This window comes from Nilaparvata lugens, chromosome 10 (genome assembly GCF_014356525.2).
Source record: "Nilaparvata lugens isolate BPH chromosome 10, ASM1435652v1, whole genome shotgun sequence".
Taxonomy (NCBI): Eukaryota; Metazoa; Arthropoda; class Insecta; order Hemiptera; family Delphacidae; genus Nilaparvata; species Nilaparvata lugens.
The window spans coordinates 31,575,918-31,603,381 of record NC_052513.1 but is presented as its reverse complement, the minus strand read 5'-3'; the positions used below and the strand labels follow the sequence as shown (position 1 = coordinate 31,603,381).

Below are 27,464 nucleotides of genomic sequence, written 5' to 3'. Positions count from 1 at the left end.
CTTGGTTTCGGTGCGGAGTTGGAGAGCGACGGAAGATAGTTGTATCTTTCATAGCGATAGATATCTATCTTTGTCTAATGACAGACTATTGTAGGAAACCGATGTTTGCTGAGTCAGTTGCTGAATCTATAACGAGGATCTCACTATAGAACGTTGGTCAATATTATCTCTTATCATCTCTGCCATAACCCAGGGCTCACAAGTCTTGGGCTCATGTGGGCAGCATCCTCAGCACATGAAAATTACTGATATTTTTCGCAATAGTCTACCAACTACCCAATCATGATATACGTTGAAACATTTTGATAATTCAACTGAAAGGTTACCAGGTTCAAACACTGAATAACTAAGTAAAACTGTTTAAGAAATAAATCATCGTTTCATTTAATTTTTCAACTAGGTGAACACTATTTACAACACATCACTCTACACAAAAATACAATTTCATACAAAACAAGTCGTTCACTACTAGTATCAAAACTAGGAGCAACTTACTACAAAAGAAATACAGTCAGTACTATTTCAACTCAGCCGAGAAAAACACTCAAAACCAATAGTCTACTGTCATACTATAATTGACTGAACAATGAGTCAATGTTTTAGTATTTTCTGGCTTTCTTCAAACACAATCTGGTTTTCAGCACAAAAACATAATCATACTTTGTACTACCTCTCTAACAACTAGACAATTATCGTTTTAATTTTCATAGGACAGGAACTTTCATGAGTAATGATCTATCACTTAGCCTAGGGTTACAATTAATGGATATCCTAAACTAGGTCTACTCTTACAAGATATTAATTGGATGAACACAGTTGAAGGTGAACACATTATTATTGAACTAATTCGAGTATCTAAATTACAATGTTTGACTTGTAGAAAATCGAAAGTCGGTATTGAAATTTCCAATGTATGAAGTATGAATGATTGAAATTGGTTTGAATCCGTTAGTGTTGAAAAATATGTGGATGCTGATACACTTTACAAATAACTTGGTGGCTGGTCAACATACGCTGCCTAGCTATATTTATTCTTACTATTTGCCCGTTAAAATCACTAAAAATCTCTAAGATCAGTTTGAAAACTTGGAATCTTTATTCAATTCTCAATAAGTAAAATCATTTTTCCAAGTTTCTTATGTCTTAATATAGATTAAGTTGACGCCTTATATTATGTAAATAAATTAGTCGTGATGAAAACGGGCTTCATCCTTTATACAAACTATTAGTAATGTTTATGTTTGAAACAATAATTGATTTTATCAAAATAAGATATTGAATTCAGATCAACTACAATTCGGACTATGAATTCCCTGCATGTGTTTTGTTTAAAAGACTAGATTACTAAGAGAAAAAAATGAACACAATGTTGAAGAATATCATATACTGTGAATACAAATGTTAATATGATTTGCAGTTATAATCTTATAGTTTTGAATCTTGTCCAATTTCAATTTCATCAATTGGATTCATGATACATTTGGGTTAAATACTTTGACACTCAAAACTGTTACAATACATTTCCTCAAGTAGAACACATAACTATCGTTAAAACACAGCCTTTTAAAAAAAAGTCCTACAATATTACAATTAAATTATTTCACATATTTACAAATTACAACTAGGCCTACTCATAGTCTATAGTAACTTGTGAGAGCTGAATAAATATTACAAATTACAAGATTCAAAATGCAAGTGAATACGATTGAAAGTTATGGATGATGGCACATTTACAATGTTTGAACAAAAAGTAAAGTGATGTAGAAGTGATATAAGAAAATTAAAGTTTATAATACTGAAGATAGGTCGATTGATTTTGATGTGATGTGAATAAATGAATAACACATATTTGTGACTCTAAATAAATGTAGTTATTTTTTCAGTGTATTTTCTAAACGAATGTCCTTTTTCAAAGGTTCAAATACAGTTAATTCATTTAAAAAAACGCTCTCGTGTAGATTTATATTATCAAAGATCATTATTTTGGCTCAAATGACAATTCTCTAGTTTTATCTCAGTTGAATGTAAATATTTTTACCATTTCTTTAAATTTGAGACCAAATCTCAGAGAAAGTCTATTGTTTTGGAGGAGTCCTAACTCTCCGAGCTTTCTCTTTCGCTTCCTCCCTCACTCTTTCTACTCTCTCCTTACTCCATCTCTATCTTATACTGATTGATTTCTTCTCATAATCTATATTTTCCCAAAAATAAATATTTTTCCTGTTTTTCTTCGAAAGCCAAATGCACAGATTGAAATTTCATTTTAAAACATTTTTGAAAAATTCATTAAGATTGTAATTGTTTGACAAAATAAATTTGAAATGATACTAAATTTTTTCTCAAATCTTTTAGGCTAGTCATGGATTTGATGATTGAATATTTTAAAATTATTTGTCTTTCTATGGTGGTATTCTTCAACAACGTTTGCACCGATTCATTTATGGTAGTACTGCGTGCTAAAAAATGTGGAATATTACTATTTTATTTTTCTAAATTGGTAAAAATCCCAAAAATTCAAGTTACATTATTATTTGCACGTAATCATCCAGCACCGTGCTACTTCTTGCATCTTTACTGCTGAGTTGTATTGCAAAATCAGCAAAATTGCATTCGTTTGTATTGGGAAAAATCTATTGTTCGACAGTTTATTGCCAAAATATTTCACGGAACAAAGATTAGCTTTCGACATCCAGCTGAGCGAAATTATCATACAAAATATTTTTTTCGATAAGTAAGCCATTTTGAAACCTGTATTGTGATGCGCGTGGACTTGTCAATAACCCGGAATTGGAAATTGCTGATGAAAATAATTTATTCAATTATTGATAATATTTTATTATGAATTTGATAATTTTGGAATGACTTTGATTGGGAGCAAAACTTTTTTAAATGATCATAGAATGAATACTTGTTTTTGAAACCTGGAAATAGATGTACCTAGTTGGTACTTAGAACCAAGTTCACTTCAAAAAAGTCTGTCCTTGCATAAAAATGAAAATTTTCATGAGAAATGCTTGTTTAACGGGCTTTCAAGTGAAATTTTTTTGATGAATGAACACAATATAAATAATTTCTCGATCTACAATCGATATCAAAGTTCAATCTAGTATAAAATACATTCTCCATTTTCTGAAACCTTTAAAAACATCAGGTTATCATTACAGTGAGTTAAAATATATTAATTTGCAAATATTTCAACTAGATTACTAAAACTTCTCTCAACTACATCACGATATTGTCAATTCGTAGTTTAACTACTATAGTTAAACTTGCTCCCTAGTTTAAACTACCAACGTTTTGTCAATTGGACAACTCTACAATTAACGAAACTCAATGAACACAATGAAATCCAGTATTCATCTACAAATAACGTAGACTTCTACAAAAAAATTCAAATTCCCTTGATTTATATCAAAGAATTATCACAGAATTTAATCGAAGGATGAAGAAAGGATATCTCAAATAGATCATAAAAGTAGAATGAAATATAAGGAAAACATGGATGAAGTTGTGAATAGAATATTCTTTCGAGTCAACTCCAGACATTGGAATAATAAAACTTGAAAACTGAAATTAGTGAGCATACTTGATGAGCCAGAAATTCCTTCTTTTCTGTGGCATTTCCTTGATATTGTTATTCAGATGAATTCCATTTTATGGATATTTTAGTGATGCATCAATGAATAGAATTACTATCTATAGAGATCCATCAATCAGTTATTTATGAAAATGAAATATAACAAACCATCGGACGTCGTCTCAAAGTGTTAGCCAACTAATTCAAATTCACGTATTTTTAGAGAACAAAATTAATAACTGAGAAGAAAATGTGTCTTGTAGTTAGAAGAATATATTGATATGCAAAGATCTTCGTTTCGAATTTTTTTCTGTAAAACTATTTCATTAGTTTACAATTGTTAAATCTGCCATGTGGTTAAAATGAGACTTGAATAGGTAGGCAACTCAAAATTTATATAACCTGATCTTTTTTCAAACAAATATTTTTTCAGAGTTTTAGAGCTGACTAGTGTCAGATCATGTCAGACCACTGACATAAATATCTTATTTTTTCAAACTATGAGTTTTTTGGTTAATACTTTTAGACAACGTATTATATAGGTACAAATATACCCTACGAAGTCGCTTGAACAGCAAATTATCTACTTAAACCGGATATATACTAAAAACGTTTTCGATACGTTTACGCTAAAACAGTAAAGTTTCTTCCGGTTATAGCGTCAACCTCTACACTACAAACGTTTGCGATACGTTTACGCTAAAACAGCACAGTTATAACGATATCCTACATACTATGAACACGCGATTTTCGTTAATAAATAGAATTAATTTACTCAATTTGTCGACTCCTCAATGAGATCCAACGTTCCTCAAGACCGATGACTGGATTTCTGAGAACTCCTGGAGGAGGAAGTCGAAATCGCTCTCATCCAGGGGACGTTTCTGGAGTCGGACGCTGAAGTTTTCTGGAGTAAGCGTGACTCCTGAGATGCCTGTTAGGCTGGGAAGCTCCTTGCCTTCGGGTAACTTCATGTCGAAGCAGTGCATCAGGGAGGCGAAGAACAGGAAGATTTCCATGCGAGCTAGCACGTCTCCCAGACACATTCTACGGCCTAGAAAACGAAACAAAAACAAATTATAAACAATGAACTGGATGGAATGTGGAATGCTATAGTTGGTGCTACATTTTATTCAACAACAAAAATGATAGGAAAACATAAACTTGGAATGATTGAAAATTAAAAAAAAAACAGGCTCATAGCCCTTACTATTTAATTCCTGAATGTTTATTTAGAACTTGAAATTTTTTCATCAATAAATCTTATAGGTAGATAAACTAATGATATCGATTGATATAATTTTATTGGAGATTTTAAATGAAGATTTGTTTTACTGTACTAAAATCAATGAGTTTGGAGAAATAAACTTATTTGAATGATTGAATTGAAGATAATTCAAGATGAAATAAGATTATTCGAACCGAAAGGAAATGGAGGAGAAGAAGAATGAGGAGAAGGAAGAGGGTAAAAGGAGAAGAAAAATGTAGAAAAAATAGAATAGAAAAAGAGTAGAAGAATAGGAAAAGAATGATTTTAGAATGCGGCTCTATGTTAGAGTAAGATCAATAATAGAAATGCTGAATGGAGATTGATAAGATAAGTGGAGAAAAAGAAGGAGAAAGTAGTTTTGATTGAGGAAGAGAAGGGTTGGTAATGGAAGATGAAGAAAATGAGAAGAAAAGGGGATGATGAGGAGGTGGAGTGGTCAAACGGAGGAAGAATGATGATCGGGATTTATCGAAATAAATGGAATATTTTGTGTGTACTCACCAACTCCGAAAGGCAGGAAGTACTGTGGTTTGTGCACTTTTCCCTCCGGCCCCAAGAACCTCTCTGGCTTGAACTTCTCGGGCTCGTCCCAGAGCGTGGGGTCCATGTGAACGGCGTGCAGCAGAGGAACCACTTGTGTGTTTTTCGGGATGAAATGACCACCAAGGACAACATCCCTGTTGAAAGAGAAACAAGAAATGAGATTAAAAAAATTAATCCAGAGAAATAAGGTTGAAAAGCCTAGGATGTTATAAGATAGAGATTCACTTCAAACTGTAAGACTTGGTTGAATTGGAAGCATTCATGTTGATCATAAGAAATAATGCTGGCAGTAAAAGTAGAATCATCAAGAATTCAACTTTATCACCACCATCCTTGTACACCGTACTTTGAAGATTTAGACATGTAGGTATGTAGTAGACTTTATCAATCTTCCAGTAATGAGCTCAATTTATATTCTCCCAATATATTAAATCCATATTGTTCCTGGGATAGAAATCTATGTACTATTTTCGTGAGTATTCATTGCAGATATGTATTTGCGACACTGAACGATCATTAATCTATTGCACTTTATAAAATAGAATTGTAGTACCCTTTGAAAATATTAGAATAAGAATACAATTTATTATAAAAATTATTATTCTATCATTTCCAAAGGGTACTACAATTCTATTCTATGAATACAAGAAAGTAGTCCTGAATTCATATATTTTATTGCACTTTACTCAAGATTGCTCTAGACTTTCATGATTGTTGTTCGATTGCTATGCTTCAAGATTGTTCAAATTTGATTGTTTTTCTGAACAGATCATCACTTTATTATGATTAATTACCAAGACTTTATTTCATGATTGATAATCTCAATTGGGCATGTAATGTGTTCAATTTACCTAGTTGTAGCATGAGTAGTGCCGAGAGGAACCACACTGGATCTCCTGAGTACTTCTAGTAGGGTGGCTTCTGTGTAGGGCAAGCTCTGTCTGTCCTCCAGTTTTGGCAACCTTCTCCTTCCGACTACAGCATCTAGTTCTTCCTGTACCCTTGCGGCTACCTAAAAAAAACGAATAAAATGAGGTAAAATATTTTGTCCATTAAAAGAATTACAAGCAATCAATGGCTCCTTCTTACAACGTGTTTATCGAAGAGAGTAATTTTGATGGAATTGATTTATTCATTTGATCCAGTTCAACCAGGGAACTGATTGATCAATTCATTGATGAAATCCATTGTTTTTCGAAATTGATTTAACGAATCATTGAATGATTTGTGAACGATATTTTCTCCATGAAACAAATTACAAGCAATCAAGAATTCCCTACAACGTGTTAAACTAAGAAAATTGATTATGATGGAATTGATTAATTCAATCTAAGATTGATTGATTCATTTGGACATGTAATATTATCAAAATTTGGGAATCGAATAGTTCTGGGCCAAGCCTGTTGTTGCTTCCGAATCATATTTATATGATTTGTGATTGTATCCACAAATAAATAAATTGATTCAATTCGATCGATGAATTGTTCGATTTATCTATTAGTGAAAGCCATTGATTTTTTGAAATAATTGAATGAATCATTGGAAAATTGATAAATTATATTTTTTCCTTTCAACGAGTAACAAGCAACGAATATTGCTTTTCCTTACAACGCTCTAAGAACGGGGAATGTGAATTTGATAAATTTATTGAATGAATTGCTAAAGTATTGGTAAACGATATTTTCTTCATCAAGCGAATTACATGCAATGAATGTTTCCTCCTTACAACGTTTTAAGCGAAAAGGGTAAGTGTTATTGAAATTGACAATTTCATTGATGGAATTGAGTAATAATTCATAGATGGAACTGAGTAATTCATAGATGGAATTGAGTAATAATTCATAGATGAAATTGAGTAATAATTTATAGATGGACTGAGTAATTCATAGATGAAATTGAGTAATTCGTGGGAGAAATTGAGTAATTCATTGATTAATTGATTCATGAAAATGATTATTTCATTTATGAAGCCAGAGACAAAATATATTGAATATGTATAATATTTTAATTCACATGAAATATATATTATACAGTGTATTATTGTTTTATCTATGATGAAACTCACCTCAGGATGATGTAGCATGAAGACAGCAGCCCACTGGATCGTAGTTTTGATAGTCTCCATGCCGGCCGAGAAGAGATCGCCGATGATCTGCTGAATCTGTCTGTCATGATCCTTGCCTTCGAACAGCTCTCCCTCGCGACCCTCGGCCTTCGCCTCGCGGATCTCCTGCAGGTAGTTGTCGGTCATGTCGCGGATGTGCGTCGGGTCGAACGTGGCACGATGCCAGTCCACCGTCTTCTGGAAGAACTCGGCCATTTCGCTGCGGTTCTGTTCGCCAAAAACACACGGAAAATATTAGAAACATTCTTCTGCATAAATGTTATGTTTTGAGAGTGAGAAAAAGGAGAAGAGGAAAATAATAAAAATAAGAAGAAGGAGAAGAAGAAGAAGAAGAAGAGAAAGAAAAAGAAGAATATGAGATAGAGAAAATAGTGTAGAATGAAAAGAACAATAGAAATGGAGAGAAGATAAGTCAAAAAGAAAAAGGTTGAGATGAAGAAGAAGAAGAAGGAAAAGAAGAAGAAGAAGAAGAAGAAGAAGAAGAAGAAGATGATGAAGAAGAAAAAGAAGAAGAAAAATGAAGAAGAAGGAGAAGAGAGAGAAAAAGAAGAAGTGTTGGAAAGTCTTGAAGAAATTGTTTGCGAAATAACAGGGAAAATGTTGGATAAATTTCAGAAGTGTAGCAAAAAAATTTCGAAAAATAATCAGACAAGTGCTGCAGAATTCATTTGATGGAATATTTACAACAGATTTCAGAATAGTGGTTGAAAGTTAATGAAAGTTCATCTTAAGAGCGTGGAAAAATAGCCAGAATTGATGAAGAGTTTTTTTAAAATTAAATTTGTGAGAGGATTGATTGATTGATTGAGTACTTTATTTATGTAGATTACAATATATACTGTCTTATACACTTATATACAATAGCTTACAATACAGCAAAATTATAGATGAATTTACATGATATAGACTAAGAAAATAATTATTGAACTGTATATGATATGAAAAAGCAATTTGTAATATAATAACTATAGATAATAATTATATTGTTATGCATCTACATAAATTGGCGGAGGTTTGGACATATCAATGTCCATTCTTCGGAAAGAATATTAAAAATATCCTCCCACTAACTCTCTACCAAATGGAGGTGGTGGAGAAGAGAATGAAAATTAGAAGGGAATGGAGATGGACTTTAGATTGGTATAACAGAATGATTTATTTTGAATTCAGCGTAGAGTAGTATCTCAACTTGTAGTAATGTCTATTTTGATAATTATTATAGTCGAATTCCAATCTATTATAGAATCCATACCAACTGGCGTAGCGAGGAGGTGAATGACCTCCTCCAATAGAACCAAACAAGACTGAGAGATAGAAAGAACACATTATCACCCCAAAAATTCACCCTTCAATGGTTCCCACACTGATTGAATACACCAATTCCAACCTTCAGAGAACCTTTTTAGGGCTTATCGAATCGTGGAATTTCTTTGAAGTTTGCCGATTTTTAAGTGAAAAGAACCCTTATTACGTTCAGCCCTTCTCAGATAGGTCAGTGCCCTTCGCCAGCTTTGTCAAAATCTTTGAAAATTTCACAATAGTTTTCGAAAAGAGACTCAGATCAGTGTGGATTGTTTTGTTTTGTATAAGAGGGCAAAGACCTTGGGTCAATGTACCCTAGAAAAGACAGAACAGGCTTTCTACCTGATGTTTTTGAAAATGGCAAGATTTGGTTTTGTAAAGATTTTTGACATCTGGTGGTCCTTGATAAAATGGGGGCTGATTTTCAAAATGGTCGCTGGGAAGGAAGGGTCTGAGGTTCGTTGACCTCAACTGGAAGAGAAGAATGTTCTTGAGTTTTGTATTGAAAAAACTGTCTCCAAAGCCTAGAAAAAATTCAGTGAACAGTATTGTCATCTCTTGTTGTTATAAAACTACAATAACACAACTTACTACCGTATCACAATCTCATTTTAACGAATTTCGAAAATTTATTTATTTTATTAGGTTAGCACAAACATTACAATGATCGTAAAAGAAAAAACAGGCAATTGCCCCAAACTTCTTCAATTTCCTAATTTAGTTTCCAAATTGTCCAAATATTATACATAGGTTATGTCCATTTCAATTTCTACACTAAATCACAATCTGAAAATATAAATTAGAATAAAAAAAAACAATTTTAAATTTGGATAGATTGATTTTATAAATATTCAACTAAATTTTAGGGTAATGAGATTTTATGATGGAATTAATTTATCAATTCGAGTTCAGTAAGAGCGAATTTAATCAATCACAATCTTTCTACAAGAATATAAAGAAAATAAAAATCTCAGTACCCTTTTTTTTTGAAATATTAAAAAAAAAGGGTACTGAGATTCTTTCATTTTCTTTACATTTATATTACAAGTAGCCCTATACAGAAAAGAGATATCTACAAGAAGTATGCAGTTTTGTCTGCGTGCTGTTGGCCAATAGAAGTTTAGTAAGAAAGAATGAGAGAAAGAATGTTGGCCTCTCTAGATGGCCAATGAGACAGCAGCTGTTTCGCTGTCATGGTGACAGCCATTTTGGATTACAATTTATTCAATAGTTGTAATATAGATTTTTGGATTACAATTTATTCAATTACAATTCACAATACAAAGCACAAGATACATAGACAAAATATATAAAAACAGATTTGTGAATATTTTCCCCACATAGACGGATCTGTGTGTGGGGAATGAGTAACAGTACAAATCCTAATCCTAACACAGTACTTTTGGGGACGACTACTTTTTGGAAATTCAATGTTTCTTATTGCATGAGATTGTTTCCATTTTACTCATGTAATTGTAATTTCTATTTCAATCAAGTTTTTTCTATATGTTTTCCGTCCACTGATGATCAGAATAGTGAGATATAGAAGTGTTTTTTGAACAAATATATAGTGGTGTCTACAATATTAGAGGAAAAGGTGGTAATATGGCCCCTGCATATAATATGGCACCCCTCTGTATTTCAATGACCAAGTGCTGAGATATAGTTTTGAAGATGGGAACTAGCTCATTAGTTCAGTTGATGGTCACTAGGAGTCCATGGAACAAGTCTATGCAGCAGTTGGTGAATTTTGAGGTTATTTCTATCCTTGTGTTTTTTGAAAGTTTGGAAGGTATGTAAATTTCTCAATTTTAATGTGCTATAACTAATAATTTCTCATTATTGAGCATTGTAATTATGATCTAGAAGTTATTTCCAACATTTTAACATAATTTAGAATGCTCTGTTGCTTTCAAGTTCTAACCTACAAACCACTTTGTTAAATCACAATCATGTCTGCAATATGGCCCCCTCAGGTGAATTTAATATGGACCCCGGGGTCCATATTACAAGCAGTTTGTATTTGTTGTTAAAAACCTGCTATTGCGAATATTGTTACAAGTTCCCCATACAAGAAAGAACTAGAGGATTTCTATGCAAATAAAGAAGCTGACACTCACAGAAGAGGCCGTGGCCGTGGACGTGGACGTGGTAAAGGTGCCAAAAGAAATTTGATTTTTAACGACCCTCAGCCTTCCTCATCAGGACTCCAATCTCCTATTACTGATCAAGAGCATGAAAAATCAAAGACAATAAAAAGGCCTGAACATCAAGAACAATTCGACAGCAGTGATGATGATGATGATGAGGTGCAGCTCTCCACTTGCTCCATCGAGTCACCCTTTGACCTGCCGTTGGAAAGCCTCAACCAGACGAAAAAGATGCGCCATGTATTTTCTGCGATGAAAAATTCTCGAGTAATGTACGAGGAGAATATTATAGGTCCAATGCTTGATGTGTTCTCTTTGGGCCCATAATGAATGTGCAGGAGCAGAGAGGGAGGAATATGTCTGTGATTTTTGTTGTTAACTTTTTTCTACATTCACTGACCTTCAATCATCTACAAATATCTATAATCCATTTTTTTACCCTAATATAAGACTATTACTCATGCATAATAAACTTTTTTAGTGCCACAAAGCCGTTTTTAATTTTTTTCTCCTTATTTTTGTACGTAAATTATGAGGTCCATATTACAAACACCATGGGGGCCATATTAACAACACCTCCCAATATTTTCAGTATGTGTAGGGTTATGAAAATTTATTTTTAAAAATTATAAAATGAGGGTTTTAATGATTATTAATACAACATTGTATTCTGCAACTAACAATAGATTGTATTTCTGCAAAAAGCAAAGGTTTTTTATCAATAATATCCATTTTATAAGACAAAAACAAAGTGGGGGTCCATATTACCACCTCCTCCTCTAGTGTCTTTTTCTTACAGAAACACCACATCCTCAACAAATATATTGTGATATTTATAATGCAAGTGTCTTTCTCTTTTTCTACTATGTAGAAATATCACATCCTCAACAAATATAGTGTCCTATTCTCAAGTGTATCTTTTCACTATTTAGAAGTACCACAAAATTTCGTCTCATACAATCACATTTTAAAATAAGAATCAACATATTGAAAGTGGAAATTGATTTTGTTTGGAACTCACCTGTGCAATCTGTTGTCTGGTTTCCCTCAAGCCGGGCATGTATCGCAGGACAGGGATGAAGTTGACGTAAGCCATCCGTCCGAACAACCGGAATCCCTCGGCAATGAGGTCCATGAAGCGGGTGAAGTGCGGGTCATGGTGCTCGAATCGCACACTCATCATGATGGAGCAGATCACATTGCTGATGGAAACAGCCAGCAGAGGCTCCAGGTCCACCGAGCTGTTTGAAGTCAGCTGTTGGTCAGCCTGGTTGTTTAGCTCTTTCAGGAACATGCCAACTTCTTGCTGTAACCAATTAAAATAATATTGGACTAAAATTGTCATAATAAACAAATATATATTAGTCAATATTAGACAGATAATAGTCATTGAAATTCTCTTTTCAAATAATACTATGCTCTGATCCCATTTAAGAACAGGATTATTCATTCATTTACAGAGATATATTTGAAGGAAAACAGATAACTATTTACAAATAAATATTTGAAGGCAAATCAAATTTTGCCTTTTTAACCGGAGTTAGCATCGATTAAGATAATAATACTATGTTTTGATCCCATTAAAGAACAGGATTATTCATTTATTCACAAAGATATATTTGAAGGCAAGCAGATAACTCAAATATTGCCTCTTCAACCCGAGTTAGCATTGATTAAGATATAAGGATTCTTATAAATTTAGGAATCCATAATAAATGCAGTGGGATTATGTACTATGTAGGATTATGAACTGTAGGATCTGATCTCAAAGATATCCCACAGTAGGATTATACAGCAGCTCCAGCTCCAATCTGTATTTCCTATCTTGTAATGAATCTATTATCATATTGTTGAAGTAACATCTGTCTCATAAAGTTATATTTTCTGGGATTTTCTTAAAGTAACTCGGAAAACTGTAGCTTATTTATGTTGAAGCGCTTGTCTTCCAAGAGTATTCGATGTCATTAGAAAAACAGTAGAAAACTAGTGAATGTAGGAAATAGTTTTCAAAAGTTTTTTTTTAATTTTCTGATAACTTACCATAATTTTGGTCTCCATTTGATCTTTTCCTGATCCAAATGTGACGCCAAATCGTCTCAGTTTCTCGTGGAGAAACCGTCTCTGGTCTTTCCATAACCGGCCGTCACTGTTTATCACACCTGTAATAAATTGTTTAAGTATTCAGTCATTTCAATTATAAAACGAATAGTTCTTATTGATATACTGGATAGTTAATATATTTCCAATGGAAAATTTCAAATAATTCGAATAAAATAATTTCGTTAACACTAAACTAGGAAATGTTTCCATCGTATCTACGTTCACCTTTTCCCTATTTGGAGTCTCGACATTTTTGTCATTGAACCTCCACGGTGTTATCTATGCAAACTATAATAGTAAAATTCTCCAATCTTACTCTTCCTATGATTTTGGACAATTTTTTTAAAGAATGGACACTGATTCATTGAGATTTTCTATTGCTGCTTGTACTTGTCTATAACCGTTCTTAAACCCATCCATAGACCTCTCTATATCACTAAATTTTGACGGATGTCCTTCCAATAAATTTTTGCCATCGTAACTAAATGATCACTTAAACATTTTTGCTTCTTATTGTGCCAATATCATTTGTAATCTGATAAACTATACGATCTCTATATTCGAACTTCGAGGAATGATTTTTCTACAGATTTCTCTAACATTCTATTCACTCTAACTTGAGCTCTTACAAGATGTCTATCTATATTCCACATGATACCTATATATATTATCGAGGTTCTCCTGCCAGGCAGACAAGCAATTTAATTATTGGAATTTTGGCACCTTCAACAAAACAAGTGGCTATGAAATAAGATACCGCCGTTGGTGTGAATGTATCTGGGTTGAACACCTGTTCAAGGCTACACTGGAGTGCAATTCACTTCATTCTGGCAGACTTACTTCTTAAAAACGTCAATGCTTCCCATTGAACTGTTACTGCCAATTGGAAGTGACAAGTCAACAGGCCTACGCTATTCACGAGGTCAACCGATCAATCCACTTGCTATTATTATATTTATTTGCGCTATTATATGTATTTTTATACACAGTACTGTATTCAAGCACGTTATGATATGGATAGATTTTGTCGTTATTCATGGGTGTCCAGAGTGTAGGCCTGCTTTGCTTGATTCATGAATTTGAAAGGTGCACGGATCAATCAAGCCACAAAGTAACTTAGAGTAAACGAGAGGTACAATCATTCGAGAATATCGAGAGAATTAGGTCTGAATTTGAAACTGATAGGATGAGAATGAAGAGTTTTTGATAGTGAACTATGGGATTCATAAAAACCATTTCAATCAAATATTGGAAATTTCAATGCATATGTCTGGATCATCAAAAACTGTCTTTCGTTGGTGATGACAAGGATATCATGGACTATCATCATAATTCATGTATGATGTGTATAGTACAGTATATATAGGCCTACTATTTTTATATTTATATATTGCTGTTGAATAAAATTTGAAATCTGAGTACCCTTTTTAATTATTTTAATCACGACATGTTTCGGCTATATAATGCCATTATCAAGACTTGATAACATGTCGTGATTAAATAATTTTAAAAGGGTACTTAGATTTCAATTCTTTTTTTCAAAAGTAGCCCTAAAGAAAAAAGAAAATAATTATATTGCTGATATATTTTTCTGTCGATAAATAGCAATGATTGGATGGAATTGAAATATCCTAGTCACAAGGTATAATAGAAGGATAAATGTGAGTTAGAATGGATTTTGTATTCTATTCTCATTGAACAGGAAGTGGAATCCATCTTACGGTCAATTGTACATTATCTTATTGTTTATCTCGTTACAATAATTTTTTGAAAAAGTTGAATTTGGAATTACAGAATGATTCCTATTCGATTATCAACATATTGATAATATATCAATATTATGCCGATTTTTTGTAATTTATGTAGGTAGGTATTAGAATTTATTATATTCAACGACTTCTTCGGGAAAATTCTCACTTTTTTCTTGTAACAGTCTGCAGCCACGAATCTCGGTTCAAAGACCCGAATTTAGTTGTTTTTTTAGTATCAAACTATAGATATATATTGGTTATACACCTAGACGCCTTACGCAATACCCGAGACCCAAACTGTGAGTTAACTGTATTAGTTAATAGTCTCGACTCAATCCAAAAGAGACAAAAAACGTGTTTAGAATTCGTGAGTGGATAATCCAGAACTCTTGGGTCAACGGTAGCGCGAAAATTTGAACTGATAAAAGTTCTCAAAACGTTGCCAAAGTACGTTTTGATAGTGGCGAAATAGCTCGGTGTTGTTTAGAACGATGTCTTATTTCAAAACTGGGAGGATTTCGTCATGCTTGAAAGTTTAGTTTGAAATTCAGCAAAATGAGATTTGTGAAATATGCCTACGTTGATTCCTGTCTTGAATGAAATTCAGAAGTGGAATAATTTAACTTTAAAAATTCGTAAAAATTTCGAAGAAAATCATTTGCCAGTTCGAAAATTAATTGTCCAATTGAAGTTCAGATATTGAGAAACAGATATTAAATTTTCCAGCTACAGGATCATTTTTTCTATAATGAAAATAAAAAAAAAATGATCTATTTATTGAATTTTTGAATAAATTAAATTATCAAATGGCAAATTTTTAATACTCCAGATTCATAGAATAAAACCAATTACAAAAATATAATTAATTAGCATTTGAATAAATGAATTTTTCATTAATTTCCATCGGTAGAATGCAAACGTCACACCTAATGAAATTTTAGAGATTGTTTTGTCCGAAACATGAATAAATAATTAAACTTCTATCATTATCAAATGAATAATCCTCCTATAATGAACTCCTATCATTGAGAACCCACTGTTATCAACTGAGAACCCCAAAAATTCCAGTTCTGTTCATAATTTTAGAAGTCTTGAGGGCAGCTGCCACTGACAATTAGGGTGCGTTACTCACTCTGTTCCATCAGTCAGTCAGTCAGAACCCATTAGGATTGGAATAATTGAAATTTGTTGAATGATTATTATTTCTTATGATCCTTTAAAGATTACAGTATAAGCCTCCAACTCTTTACAGTAATTAATGCAAACATACCTACATGTAATCGTAGATTAGGTGGTGCATAATATGGTCACTATATTATCAATAATATGGGCATCATTGGGAATTATCATGAACTATAAACACCCAATAATTCCAAAACTAAATAAATAAATAGAATAACTGAATAAAGTGAATGAACTAAATTAATAAAGCGCTATATACATGAGTAAATGAATAGTAGAATCGTTGGAGTTTCTCATTTCTGAAGTAATACATATATTTTTATTAATATTCCATTTTCAATTCCTCAAGTCTATTATCCTGAGAAGAGAACAAACAAGTTTCATTCAGTGTTGAAACCTAGTAAAATTGATTGAAAATAAATTTGCACTTACCATATCCTCCCAGGATGTTGCTGAACTCTGTATCAGGTCTGCCAGTGAACTCCTCCTTGCTGAACGCCTCTCTGATCGTCTTGTAGTCACTGAGCACCACTATCAATTTGTTGCCCAGTCGGGTGCTGAAGATGGACCCGTACTTCCTCGCCAGATCCCTGAAGTGGAGGTGGGTGTCCACCCCCAAAAAAGGCAGGTAGCCGGCAAGGGGCACGCCCCAGGGGCCGGGAGGCAGGGAAGGTTTTCCGGCACTTTCCAAAATTTTCACCAGAATTACTACGGCGAAGAACACCGCCCACAGAGTCCAGTTCACGTATTCCACGAGCATGTTGACGGCGGAAAATTTGGGAAATTCGAAAGAATAAAGTTGGAAAACTTGTTGAAAACTAACAGCGTTTTAAAGAAATGAGCTGTCGTCACTTTTTTCTCATGATATGATTGAACCAAGTCTCAAATCTCTCCGACAATACACGAGCAAATTTTGAAAATTGAGCAAAATATCAAGAATAAAGTTCTAAGAAGTTACTAGACACGGCACTTAGTTTCATAGTCTGTGTGTTCTACTTTGGAGGGTTTATCGAATATCAATTTCAAAATTAATTCAGTTGAATATTTGGAATAGATAAGCGAAAAAGTAACAGTTTGAATGGATACACGAAACTCACGGTGAATGTTTCTATATTATTGATATGATGTTTTCACTAATGTTGATTTAGGAGTAAGTTTTGAATTGAGGAAATTTGGGGTATAGAGAAAATTCACAAAACTGTTATGATACAATTTGCTAGTTTCTGGTAAATTTTTAGCGGTGTTCACTCCCTATTTTTGATGCAGTTATGTTACAGTTCTAATAAAATAAGTTGAAAAATCTCCGAACAAACTCACGACACTTTTCACGGTAAAGTTTTCACAGTTTTTCACGAAAGTTCTAAAATTTTCAACCGCACACCGATTCTTCCAGCACACTGACGACTACTTTCACACAACAAACCTAAACTAAAATTTTGTAAAAAATATAGAATTTCTAGATCTAAATTTCTAGAGCGGCACTACCGATCGAGACGAGCGGTACGTATAAAATAGTGGACATTTGGCTTGTACTACACTTATATACGTCCGAACCCGGCCGGCGTATCGCGGGTGTCAGTGCGTGTGCGTACGTCAGTGTGTGTGCTCGTATTATTTTGTTCTTCTTGGAAGTGGTGGTGTCGTCCTACCCCCGCTACCACTAGAGGGTTGCAACCTGGGCTGGTGGGGGGTGTTTCTTGGAGAAGGCAAGGAGGGGATGACAACATTTTCGAGGATGCACCGAACAAGTGGAAGACGAAGAAGAGGAGGAAGAACTGGAGTGGAAAGGGAACGGGGAACGGTGTTTTAGTTAGAAGAAGGCAGTATGCCACGAGGCAGCCGAGGAGAGTGTGTACTTCTGCTTCTCCGAGCAGCATTGTGGAGCACCGCGATGTTTTCACGTCTGTTGGCGACTGAAAAAGGTAATTTCAAATTATTTTTTCCAGTTATTTTCAAAGATTTTTATTATTAGTAAATAGATTCATCATCTGTAGTAAAAGTGATGTTAGTTTGATGGGTCTTTGTTTGAGTCAATCAGTGGGTTTGAAGATATTTGTGTTATCTTATTCATTGCGATGTTATTGATATTAGTGATAATTCAACCATCAGTGGGATGATAGTAGTCTAATTTTCCTTAATTTTCAAATGATATTTTGTATAACTTATTTTGGCTATATTCTGATTGGATCAATTTCTAGTGTAGTACCGGTTTTGGATGAACTGTTGTTATTGGGTTATGTGTGACAGGTGACAGGTAGGCATACCGTAGTTTTTGATTGGCAATCCAATAAAGGGAAATAATCAAACTACCATACAATTCTTATCGTATTTTTCGTTGAATTTTGTGGTAGATATATGATTGATTCTGGTAAAATTCCGGTAGATTACAGGAAGATGTACCGGTGAAATAAATGATATCAGTGTTCTTTGTCTGATTGGCTCCATGTCATCATTATATCATCAAGTTTCTTGCAATTCCAAGTAATTCTCATTGAATTTTCTAGTAAGCCTGGTTAATTTGATAGGCGTTATTCTTGGACGATAGAAGTGTTGTCGTTGATTGATGATCAAAAAGCTCTGATACTTCAAAAATAGTTGAAAAATGACATGATTAATTTTTATTCAGATTTACTTAGGAATATTTTGGAATGGTTGATTTGAGTTCTATGGAAGTGCAAATGATATTAATTCTAGAATGAAATAGAATAGAATAGGATAAGTTCTATTTCACTTGCTCAAAATACAATACAATATAGATATTATAACTATAAATAAATATACATTAGGCCAAAACAATGAAAAAACAGCATATGACTTATGTTTGTAGATTATAATACTGTAAATTTTAAATTTGACAAGAATTTTGTGTGATGACCATGAACATAAAAAAATCTGGTGTGGCGCACTCACATAACTTTCCTTGCCGTTATGAAAATTGATCACCTGACGCTAGTGTTCCCGCGCATCTCAAGTCTACTATTCAAAGATTTGAGCCAGCTGGTAACAGGGCAATAACGCTGGAGACACACATGAGCTCTGCTATCTCTTCATAGTGAATGATTTAATAGAATCAACAATGATTTGCAATTGAATAATCACATTTTCTCGAATTTAAAGCTTATTTTCAATTTTAGGTGAAAATGTTACTGAACATTAATTGTAGGGATTTTCATGCTCAATCTATTCCACTTGATTTTTTTCGTTTCAATTGTATCTGAAGCCTGATAATTGGGAATCTATCTGCATTGATGGGGCGAAGCTCCTGAAATTTTTACAGATATGGGACTTGTGGCAGTTGATAGAGGTAATCGATGACTATTTTAGGTATGAATTTAATCAAATTCGTTGTAGCCGTTTCCGAGAAAATCACGAAAAACCCTGTTTTTGACAACATTTTCGCCATTTTAGCCGCCATCTTGAATTGCATTTGATCGAAATTGTTCGTGTCGGATCCTTATAGTGAAAGGACCTTAAGTTCCAAATTTCAAGTCATTCCGTTAATCGTTTATCATTCCGTTATCGTGTACACAGACGCACATACACTCATACACACACACATACAGACCAATACCCAAAAACCAGTTTCTTGGACTCAAGGGACCTTGAAACGTATAGAAATTTAGAAATTGGGGTACCTCAATTTTTTTCGGAAAGCAATACTTTCCTTACCTATTGTAATAGGGCAAGGAAAGTAAAGAACATCTCGAAAATAAAAATATATCATATCAATATTACCATTTCACAACCAAAACATAATGAATTATATGTATATTGCTGCAAAGTATTCTAGTTGATTGGTTTGATGAATTGAGCTATTGAATAATTGACACGAATTTCCTCTTCGAGTGTGTTCCCAGAAATCTCTACTGTAGTGATATTTGTTCACGAGAAGCAAAAAGCAGTACATTATTCTATTCCTTATATAGTAGTGTGGTTGATAGTGTTGATGCTATTAAAGTTCATAGTCTAATGGTTTTGTTACAAAATTAAATTCGGGTGAAATTTTTAAATGAGAAATTTATGTTTATTTTAGCTCTATATTCTCCTAACATGGAGGAGCCTCGTTGTTTTTTTTTATTTTTCTCTACAGCTCCCAAAAGGCTGTGCAAAGGCTGAAAATAAACTTTTTACTCGTGATATTTTTCAAAGTTTTTTATTTGTATATTATCAAGCTATCAAAATGAAAAAGTTTTCCCAGGAAAACATTTTTTTCTGATCATTACTTTTTGAGATATAAGCGCCTAAAGTTTAAATTTTTGGGACTGAACATTTCAAATTCGGTAAGAGATAGATCCATGAGATTTAGAGGATAGATTATCCATAGTATTGTTGATCTAGTTAAACAAACATTTTCTGAAAATATCAATTTTTAAGATAGTTATTCAATTTAATAAAAATAACCAAAAATAACTTTTGTTGAGTTGTGTTTACACCAAATTGTTGTCCGTTCTCATAGATTCTATTACATTGAACATATTTATTATAAACATGATGAACATATATATGTGTTTGTCAATAATATATGTGTTTGTCAATAATAGCTAATAGTATTCTCAATTACGGTTAGACAAAATCTTGGAGAATTTCTTTTGATTTCATCTATATATATATATATAAAAGCGAAATGGCACTCACTCACTGACTGACTGACTCACTCACTCACTCACTCACTCACTCGCAGAACTAGAAATCTACCAGACCAAAAACGTTCAAATTTAGTAGGTATGTTCAGTTGGCCCTTTAGACGCGCACTAAGAAATCTTTTGGCGATATTTTAACTCTAAGGGTGCTTTTTAAGGGTTTAAAGTTCGTCTCTTATCTATATATATAAAAGCGAAATGGCACTCACTCACTGACTGACTCACTCACTCACTCACTCACTCACTCACTCGCAGAACTAAAAATCTACCAGACCAAGAACGTTCAAATTTAGTAGGTATGTTCAGTTGGCCCTTTAGACGCGCACTAAGAAATCTTTTGGCGATATTTTAACTCTAAGGGTGCTTTTTAAGGGTTTAAAGTTCGTCTCTTAGCATGTATATTCTTCTTATCCCAATATCTTAAAATTATAATTGAAATGTCCATACCATATGTTAATATAGAACTATAATCTAGAGAGAGTACCTCTTCGAAACAGTTGTTCTGGTAACTAAATTAAAAATTTTGTCAAGTTAGCATTAAGTTGAAGATTGAAATGCATTTATCCAGGACCTCCTAAATACCAATTTATGCAGTACCTCCTAAATACCTATTTAGGAGGTCCTGATTTATCGCGGAAAAATTGATTGGGTACTGCTACTTCAATCAGAGCTATTCCTGAGAATATTATATTACTAGCCGTCAGACTCGCTTCGCTCGCCATATCCGTTTAGCCAGACGTTTAGTCTGGACCCTCGACTGGATCGTCCTAACATATGATAAAAATATCACATAACATTTCAAATTTGGTAGGTGTGTTCAGTTGGCCCTTTAGAGGCGCAATAAGAACGGATTTGGAAAAATTTTCAAAGATACGCCCAAAATCTGCGTTTTCTCAGCTTTATCGAGAACAAATAAACAGAAAATGTTCAAATTTACTACAGAAGCTCAGCTGGGGTGCAATGATGTTGTATTAGAAGGAATTTGGAATAACGCCAAAGATAAGCCCAAAATTAGCGTTTTCACAGCTTTTCTGCGTTTCCTCACCATTTTCAATAATTGATGTAATTATATTTAGAAAAAATCAGTACACAATTTTGTTCGCCAAAGAGACGCGGATATAGTAACAGGTGTTTTTCGAGATCAAATTGACATAATACATTCAAATTCGGTACAGAGGTTCAGCTGAGGTCTCGTTGCAGGCGAGCGAAGCGAGCCCGCTGATCTCATTTTTGGACGATCCAGTCAGGGGTCTAGGGGGTGGAGCCCCCTGGCTAGACGGATATGGCGAGCGAAGCGAGCCTGACAGCTAGTGTATAGATATAACTGAAATTGATTGCAGTTAGCTCAGATTAGTTGATGATCAATACTATTTTCAATCCTTAATAAAACAAAATATTCAGAATTTGACCAGCTGAGTTGATTTGAGTATTTAAAAGAGTTTATACGCATAAGAACTTCCACGCAGTTTTCATCAGTGGAAACAATGATGAAATGGTATTTGCATATATATCATAAGAGCATTTCCATGTTCATACATGACCTTATCCTACGAAAATATGTTCAATTATTTGTTTCTCACTCACTTTCAGTTTTATTTATAATTCCATTCACTAACAAGTGATTTTGTTTTCAGGCGAACTCTCTCAAGAAATGACAAATCTGGTGGAAGATGAGTTGTGGCCAGCCTTCTGACTTCTGACAAAAAATTACTCCAGGGATGTGAATGATAGGCTCTTGGTGAGATATTAAGTGAAAAAATACTTTTACAAATTCAGAACAATGTTCACAGCTCATAAAAATATGCTTCTCTTTGATTATTTTTTTCCTTACTTGGAGTGATACCTAAAGCGTAGGTTTGGGAAGGAGGATGATTATGAGAAATTAGTGGAATACACGTGTGTTCCGAACCAGCGATTTTCAAAGTCATTGATGTTGAGAGTCATCTTCTAACGATTCATTATTTCTTCTCTCTTATCTTATGACTATTTCTTCTTTGTTATAATCTCTTATGTTCATGCTGTTAAATCTCTCTCAGTTTATTCTGATATTTGTTTAAAGTATTTGAGTCTAGAGAAAACTTAACAATATGTGTGGATGGACCAGGCTTCAATTTGAACTGAAAAACTCTACTATATTCTTTTTTTAAACTATCTCATCCTATCACTGGTATCACATTGAATTTTCTGCTTCTATCAATATCAAAGTAGAGTAGGGAAAAACCAGGAGCAATTTTCTGCTTCTATCAATATCAAAGTAGAGTAGGGAAAAACCAGGGAGTCTGCTTGTAATCCAGTGGATGCTGCTACCTAACAATGAATTCATATTTCCAGTACTAACAAACTTACAAGTAAATAGGAGGAGAAAGTTCAGTGCAACACGTAATATAGGGCTACCTCAGATCAAGACAATGACTTTGAAAAAAATTGATTGTTTCACAGATTTCTCATTCAATCTTGCGTACATTTTGATATACTATTTAAAAACTAAATGACTTCCAGTAAAGATACCTGAAGTATACCTGTGTGTAGCCTACATCATTAATTTCATTCACTCTGATAGAACCAATTTAATTCATTTCAAGCACTCAAAATGAGTTACGCTTTTAAATGGCATAATCGGAGAAAAAATCAGGGTACGACGGTTGGTGTAAAACTGGGTTGTCGTCCTCTTTCCACTTAATAGCTCACAGGTAGAAACCGATGAGACTATTTCCCATAGTGGCAATTAAAAACTGAATTGTCACAAAGTTAATAGTGCAATCATTCTAAATTTCGGAATGATATAGCCCTCAATTAAAACTCAACTACACGTTTCCACCATATTCTCCCCTATTTTTGGACAATTTCTATCTAAATTTGGGAAAGGAACAGTTTTGGGCTTAAACCTGTTGTTGTTCCTTCCCCAATCATTCATAATTGAGAATGATATTGTATGTATAAATGTATAAATAAATAAATTAATATAAGGGTTTCCTCTAATGACTTGACAGAACTTTGAAATAGAATCATTCACCTCCTTCACTATTATTATTCTCTATATTCTTATACTTTTGCAAAACTAATATACATATTCGTATGGCGTGAGGGAAAACCATTAAAGATATCATAAAATATCAAGTATTGTAGCCCATTCGTCATTTGAATAGAAAAAGGTGGAGTGCTGCTTCTCAGAATAGAAAAGAATAAAAAATCACCCTTAATGTAAAAGTAGGGTACCTTTTGATTGTAAATTGTCACATCCAGGTCACTCAGCCACTCTAAAGCATCCCTGATTAGAAGTTAATAAGGTGAGCGGTTCCTGTTGGAATTGGGCATTCATCAGTAATGTGGCAGATGGTTTGACATTCACCAAGGCCCTAATACTGGGTGAATCTCCCTGCATTATGGGCAAAAAAATGATAAGCGATGTGTAAAGATTCCATTCTCAATTCAAATTCAAATTTCATTTATTGCCCAAAACACATTATAAACATATTGTACAGGCACTGTCAATATACTTAAAAATTATACAACTTAACACTAAACATAAAAAAGTATCACATCATTCTATGCTGTCCAAACTAATGCTAAAATAGTAAAATACTGTTCCAAACTATAAAAACATTCCTCAAATAGGAACTTTTTATTTTTCTTTTTGTATTCCTTCTCTGGTAGTTCTCTTATATCTAATGGTAGGTGGTTATAAAATCTGATTGCCCAGGCCTTAAAACTAGTATGACTAGATCTATAATAGTGAAATTCATTTTGGATGTTTAATCGATTCCGTGTGAAATTTCGAAAAATAAATCGTTGTTTGATCCCAAAATTAATTTTGATGCTATCTATCGGTGTTATGACAAAGGTTACTGCTTCGATCTAATACTATTGCCAATTCGAATTGGGTGATTCAAATTTCTTTGAATTGCGTTGCTTATCCAATACATTTCATTTGAACTAAGCAAAAAGCATAAGTTGCAGAATTCATAGAAACCCAAAAAGAAGTGGCATAATCTTCCCAAATTAATTCAGAGTTTTATTCTGGAATATAACTAGGATATTAGATGCTTTCTATGATTAAACATTCAATTAGCCCTATCAAAATACATTATTAGCATAATAAATTTACCAGGTGGGTTGTGTAAAATAAAATTAGCTTCTGGTACAGTAGAACTAGCTAGATGAGGTGACTATCAATGTTAAGCTGTGTTTACACCAAAGTTATTAACATAATGTCAATAACTTAATCCTTATAGATTCTATAAGATTGAACATTACTTATCATACACTTGATGAACATATGTGTTTGTCAAATTCCGTTCATCTAATAGAATCTATAAGGATTAAGTTATTAAATTTGGTGTAAACGCAGCTTCACTCATTAAAAGATAAAGAATGAGACCCAATCTACTTTTAAATTAAATCGACGTGAATGATGTTATATAGGGAGTTATGTCATGGAAACGAATCAGACGAAAATACGGTGACTTCATTTCACAGCAGTTGAATTCAATAGCTGGTTCAACCGGACCTGTAAATGTGTTGGAAGAGTGAGTTCAACCAGAGATGAATTATGAGTTTATCTATCGTTTAATTGAGTTGAAGATTGAATTGCGACTTCTTCAAAAAAATAATTATTTCCAATCATCAATGAGCTGTGAACATTCTACTGAATAACCAAAACTCAGGTGAAAAGTGTAATTCACATCCTGGAAGTTTCGATTCCTCTCCATTTTTTTTTATTTTCTTTCATTTTGATATTTCAATTTTATTGAAAGAATAAATGTTTCATCACATATCATGTTTGATTATTTTGTTCCTCCCGCACTCACATTTTTATAATTTGAATGTATTAGCTTTTCATATTCATTTCGTAACAAGTTCTACATTTGTTGCTTTGAAAGACTCAAATACTGAGAAATATTTATTATAAATAATATGGACTATATTATATGAATATTATTGATATTTCATGCTTATTGTTTCATTGTTATAACTCAATAGTATCACTGCTCTGGTTCCTTTCATTTGTATTAATTGCTAGATTTTTATATTTTCCATTGAGTTTCTCCTTATTAATCACCTACCACACGTTTTGGAAATCTGGAGTATCTCATTTGAATTTCACATTAAATAATCATGGGAATCTGTTTCAAGGATTCTATTATCAGCAATTAATTATCTTTGAAATGATTCATGCTATTGCCTATTCAAGAACTTGTGGATATATTTTAAAGAATTAATGTGTTAGAAAATTCCAAGTTTATTTATAATGCATAATCAATATAGTTTTCTATCATCTTTTTGCTACTCATGGCTGTATTATCTCTCGTGTAATGAGAGATCATTGCATGAGAGAATCCATGTTCATCGACGAATAGAATATTGCCATTTATAATAAATAAGATATGCTCTCATTCTGTATATCATATGCTCCCTTCTAATAATGGTTGTCGTTTCACATCATTTATTCATTGAACACAGCCATTTACAAGTAAAGCGGAATACCATTATGCCCATGACTAATGTGAAATTCCACGACGTGGAACACCTCGCCATCATTGGCAAACTATATTATAAATTAGCGAGAACGAAATAAAAACACACGTTTAAACCAAAAGTCACCAATATCCAAAGTCTTATTGACGGGTCTTGAAATGTTTGTAAAGATATAGAGGTATGTACTTGGTTGATAAGTCATGAGCATATTTTTCTGAAATTCCATTTATATTGTTTCAATAACTTAATCTTGTTCTATAAAATGTGTTACAAACTAATATGTTGTCTCATAAATTTGATTAGAATTGTGACCGTGTATCAGAAGGAAAAATGTTATCATATCCAATTATAGTGATATCAAGTAGAATTTATGAAAGTTAACTTTAAACTTCTTTGAATATTATTCACGACGTCGTAATGTACCTGAAAAATGGTGTGTTAATGAACACTTACTTTACTTTTTCGTGTCCGAGCATTGAGGCATTAAAGTTGTCGTGTCCAGTATTGTGCCACCGAAATGCCAGAGGCATTTCCCTGCCACAGGTCGTTGATGGTGCATTTTGTTGGGCAGAGGGGGCACTCCAAAAGGTGTCCAGTGTCCTGAAGCTCTCCACACTCGCAGTTTAGGTCTCCGGGCTCTATTTGATGCCATCTAGCCCTATTTACTTTTGTCGGTGCAACCCCAGTTCTAAGTTGGTTCAACACCGCCCATGTTCGCCAGTCCAGGTCAAGTCCTGTAGGTGTTGGTGTTTGTTTTGGGAACCATGGAGGTGGATCGGCAGATGTAGATCCCAGGAAACTCTTCCTTGATTTTAGTCGTGAAGGCGGTGGTTCGTCCATTTGGTACATTACATGTCGTGAGTCAAAAGTTTGTTTGAACCGCTCAATGTACTCAGTTTCAGCTCTGCGTACTCCCGGGTTTTCAATGCCTGCTGCTTGGTGCAACTTTTCAATGGGAGTGGGTTTCATACACCCTGTTATAAGGCGACAGGTTTCATTGAGTGCTGTGTCAACCTTCCTGGTATGTGCTGACCTATTCCAGACAGGACATGCATATTCCCCTGTTGAGTAGCATAGTGCTTTGGCTGTTGTCATTAGTACAGTTGGCTTTGCACCCCATTTACTACTTCGAAGTTTCCTCAGAAGATTGTTTCTTGTGCTTACTTTCAACATTGTACTTTGACAATGAGCTTTATATGTGAGCGATCTGTCCAATATAACTCCTAGGTACTTTGGTGTCTCTGAGTGTTCCAGCAGCTGATTGTTCCATGTTACTTCCAGACGTCTCTTTGCTTCCCTAGATTTCAGATGGTAGGCACATACTATTGTTTTAGCTGGATTTGGTTTTA

The 27,464-nt window shown here is 33.6% G+C and overlaps 1 protein-coding gene across 1 annotated transcript; it reads right to left on the bottom strand.

Moving 5' to 3' along the window:
* Nucleotides 1-357: 357 nt before the first annotated feature.
* Nucleotides 358-17,770, bottom strand: LOC111052016 (cytochrome P450 18a1). The gene is made up of 7 exons (XM_022338615.2): nucleotides 16,433-17,770; nucleotides 13,008-13,126; nucleotides 11,989-12,273; nucleotides 7,456-7,722; nucleotides 6,242-6,402; nucleotides 5,349-5,524; nucleotides 358-4,631 (listed from the first exon to the last, which is right to left on the bottom strand). Exons 1-7 carry the CDS (start codon nucleotides 16,758-16,760, stop codon nucleotides 4,369-4,371), a joined length of 1,599 nt encoding a protein of 532 aa, XP_022194307.1. The 5' UTR covers nucleotides 16,761-17,770; the 3' UTR covers nucleotides 358-4,368.
* Nucleotides 17,771-27,464: the final 9,694 nt, after the last annotated feature.

Coding starts and splice junctions, on each gene's coding strand:
- LOC111052016 (XM_022338615.2), bottom strand. CDS start 16,760: ATGCTCGTGGAATACGTGAACTGGACTCTGTGGGCGGTGTTCTTCGCC. Junction 13,127..16,432: donor CAACATCCTGGGAGGATATG/GTAAGTGCAAAT, acceptor AATTTATTACAG/GTGTGATAAACAGTGACGGC. Junction 4,632..5,348: donor CTTCCTGCCTTTCGGAGTTG/GTGAGTACACAC, acceptor TTCGTTTTCTAG/GCCGTAGAATGTGTCTGGGA.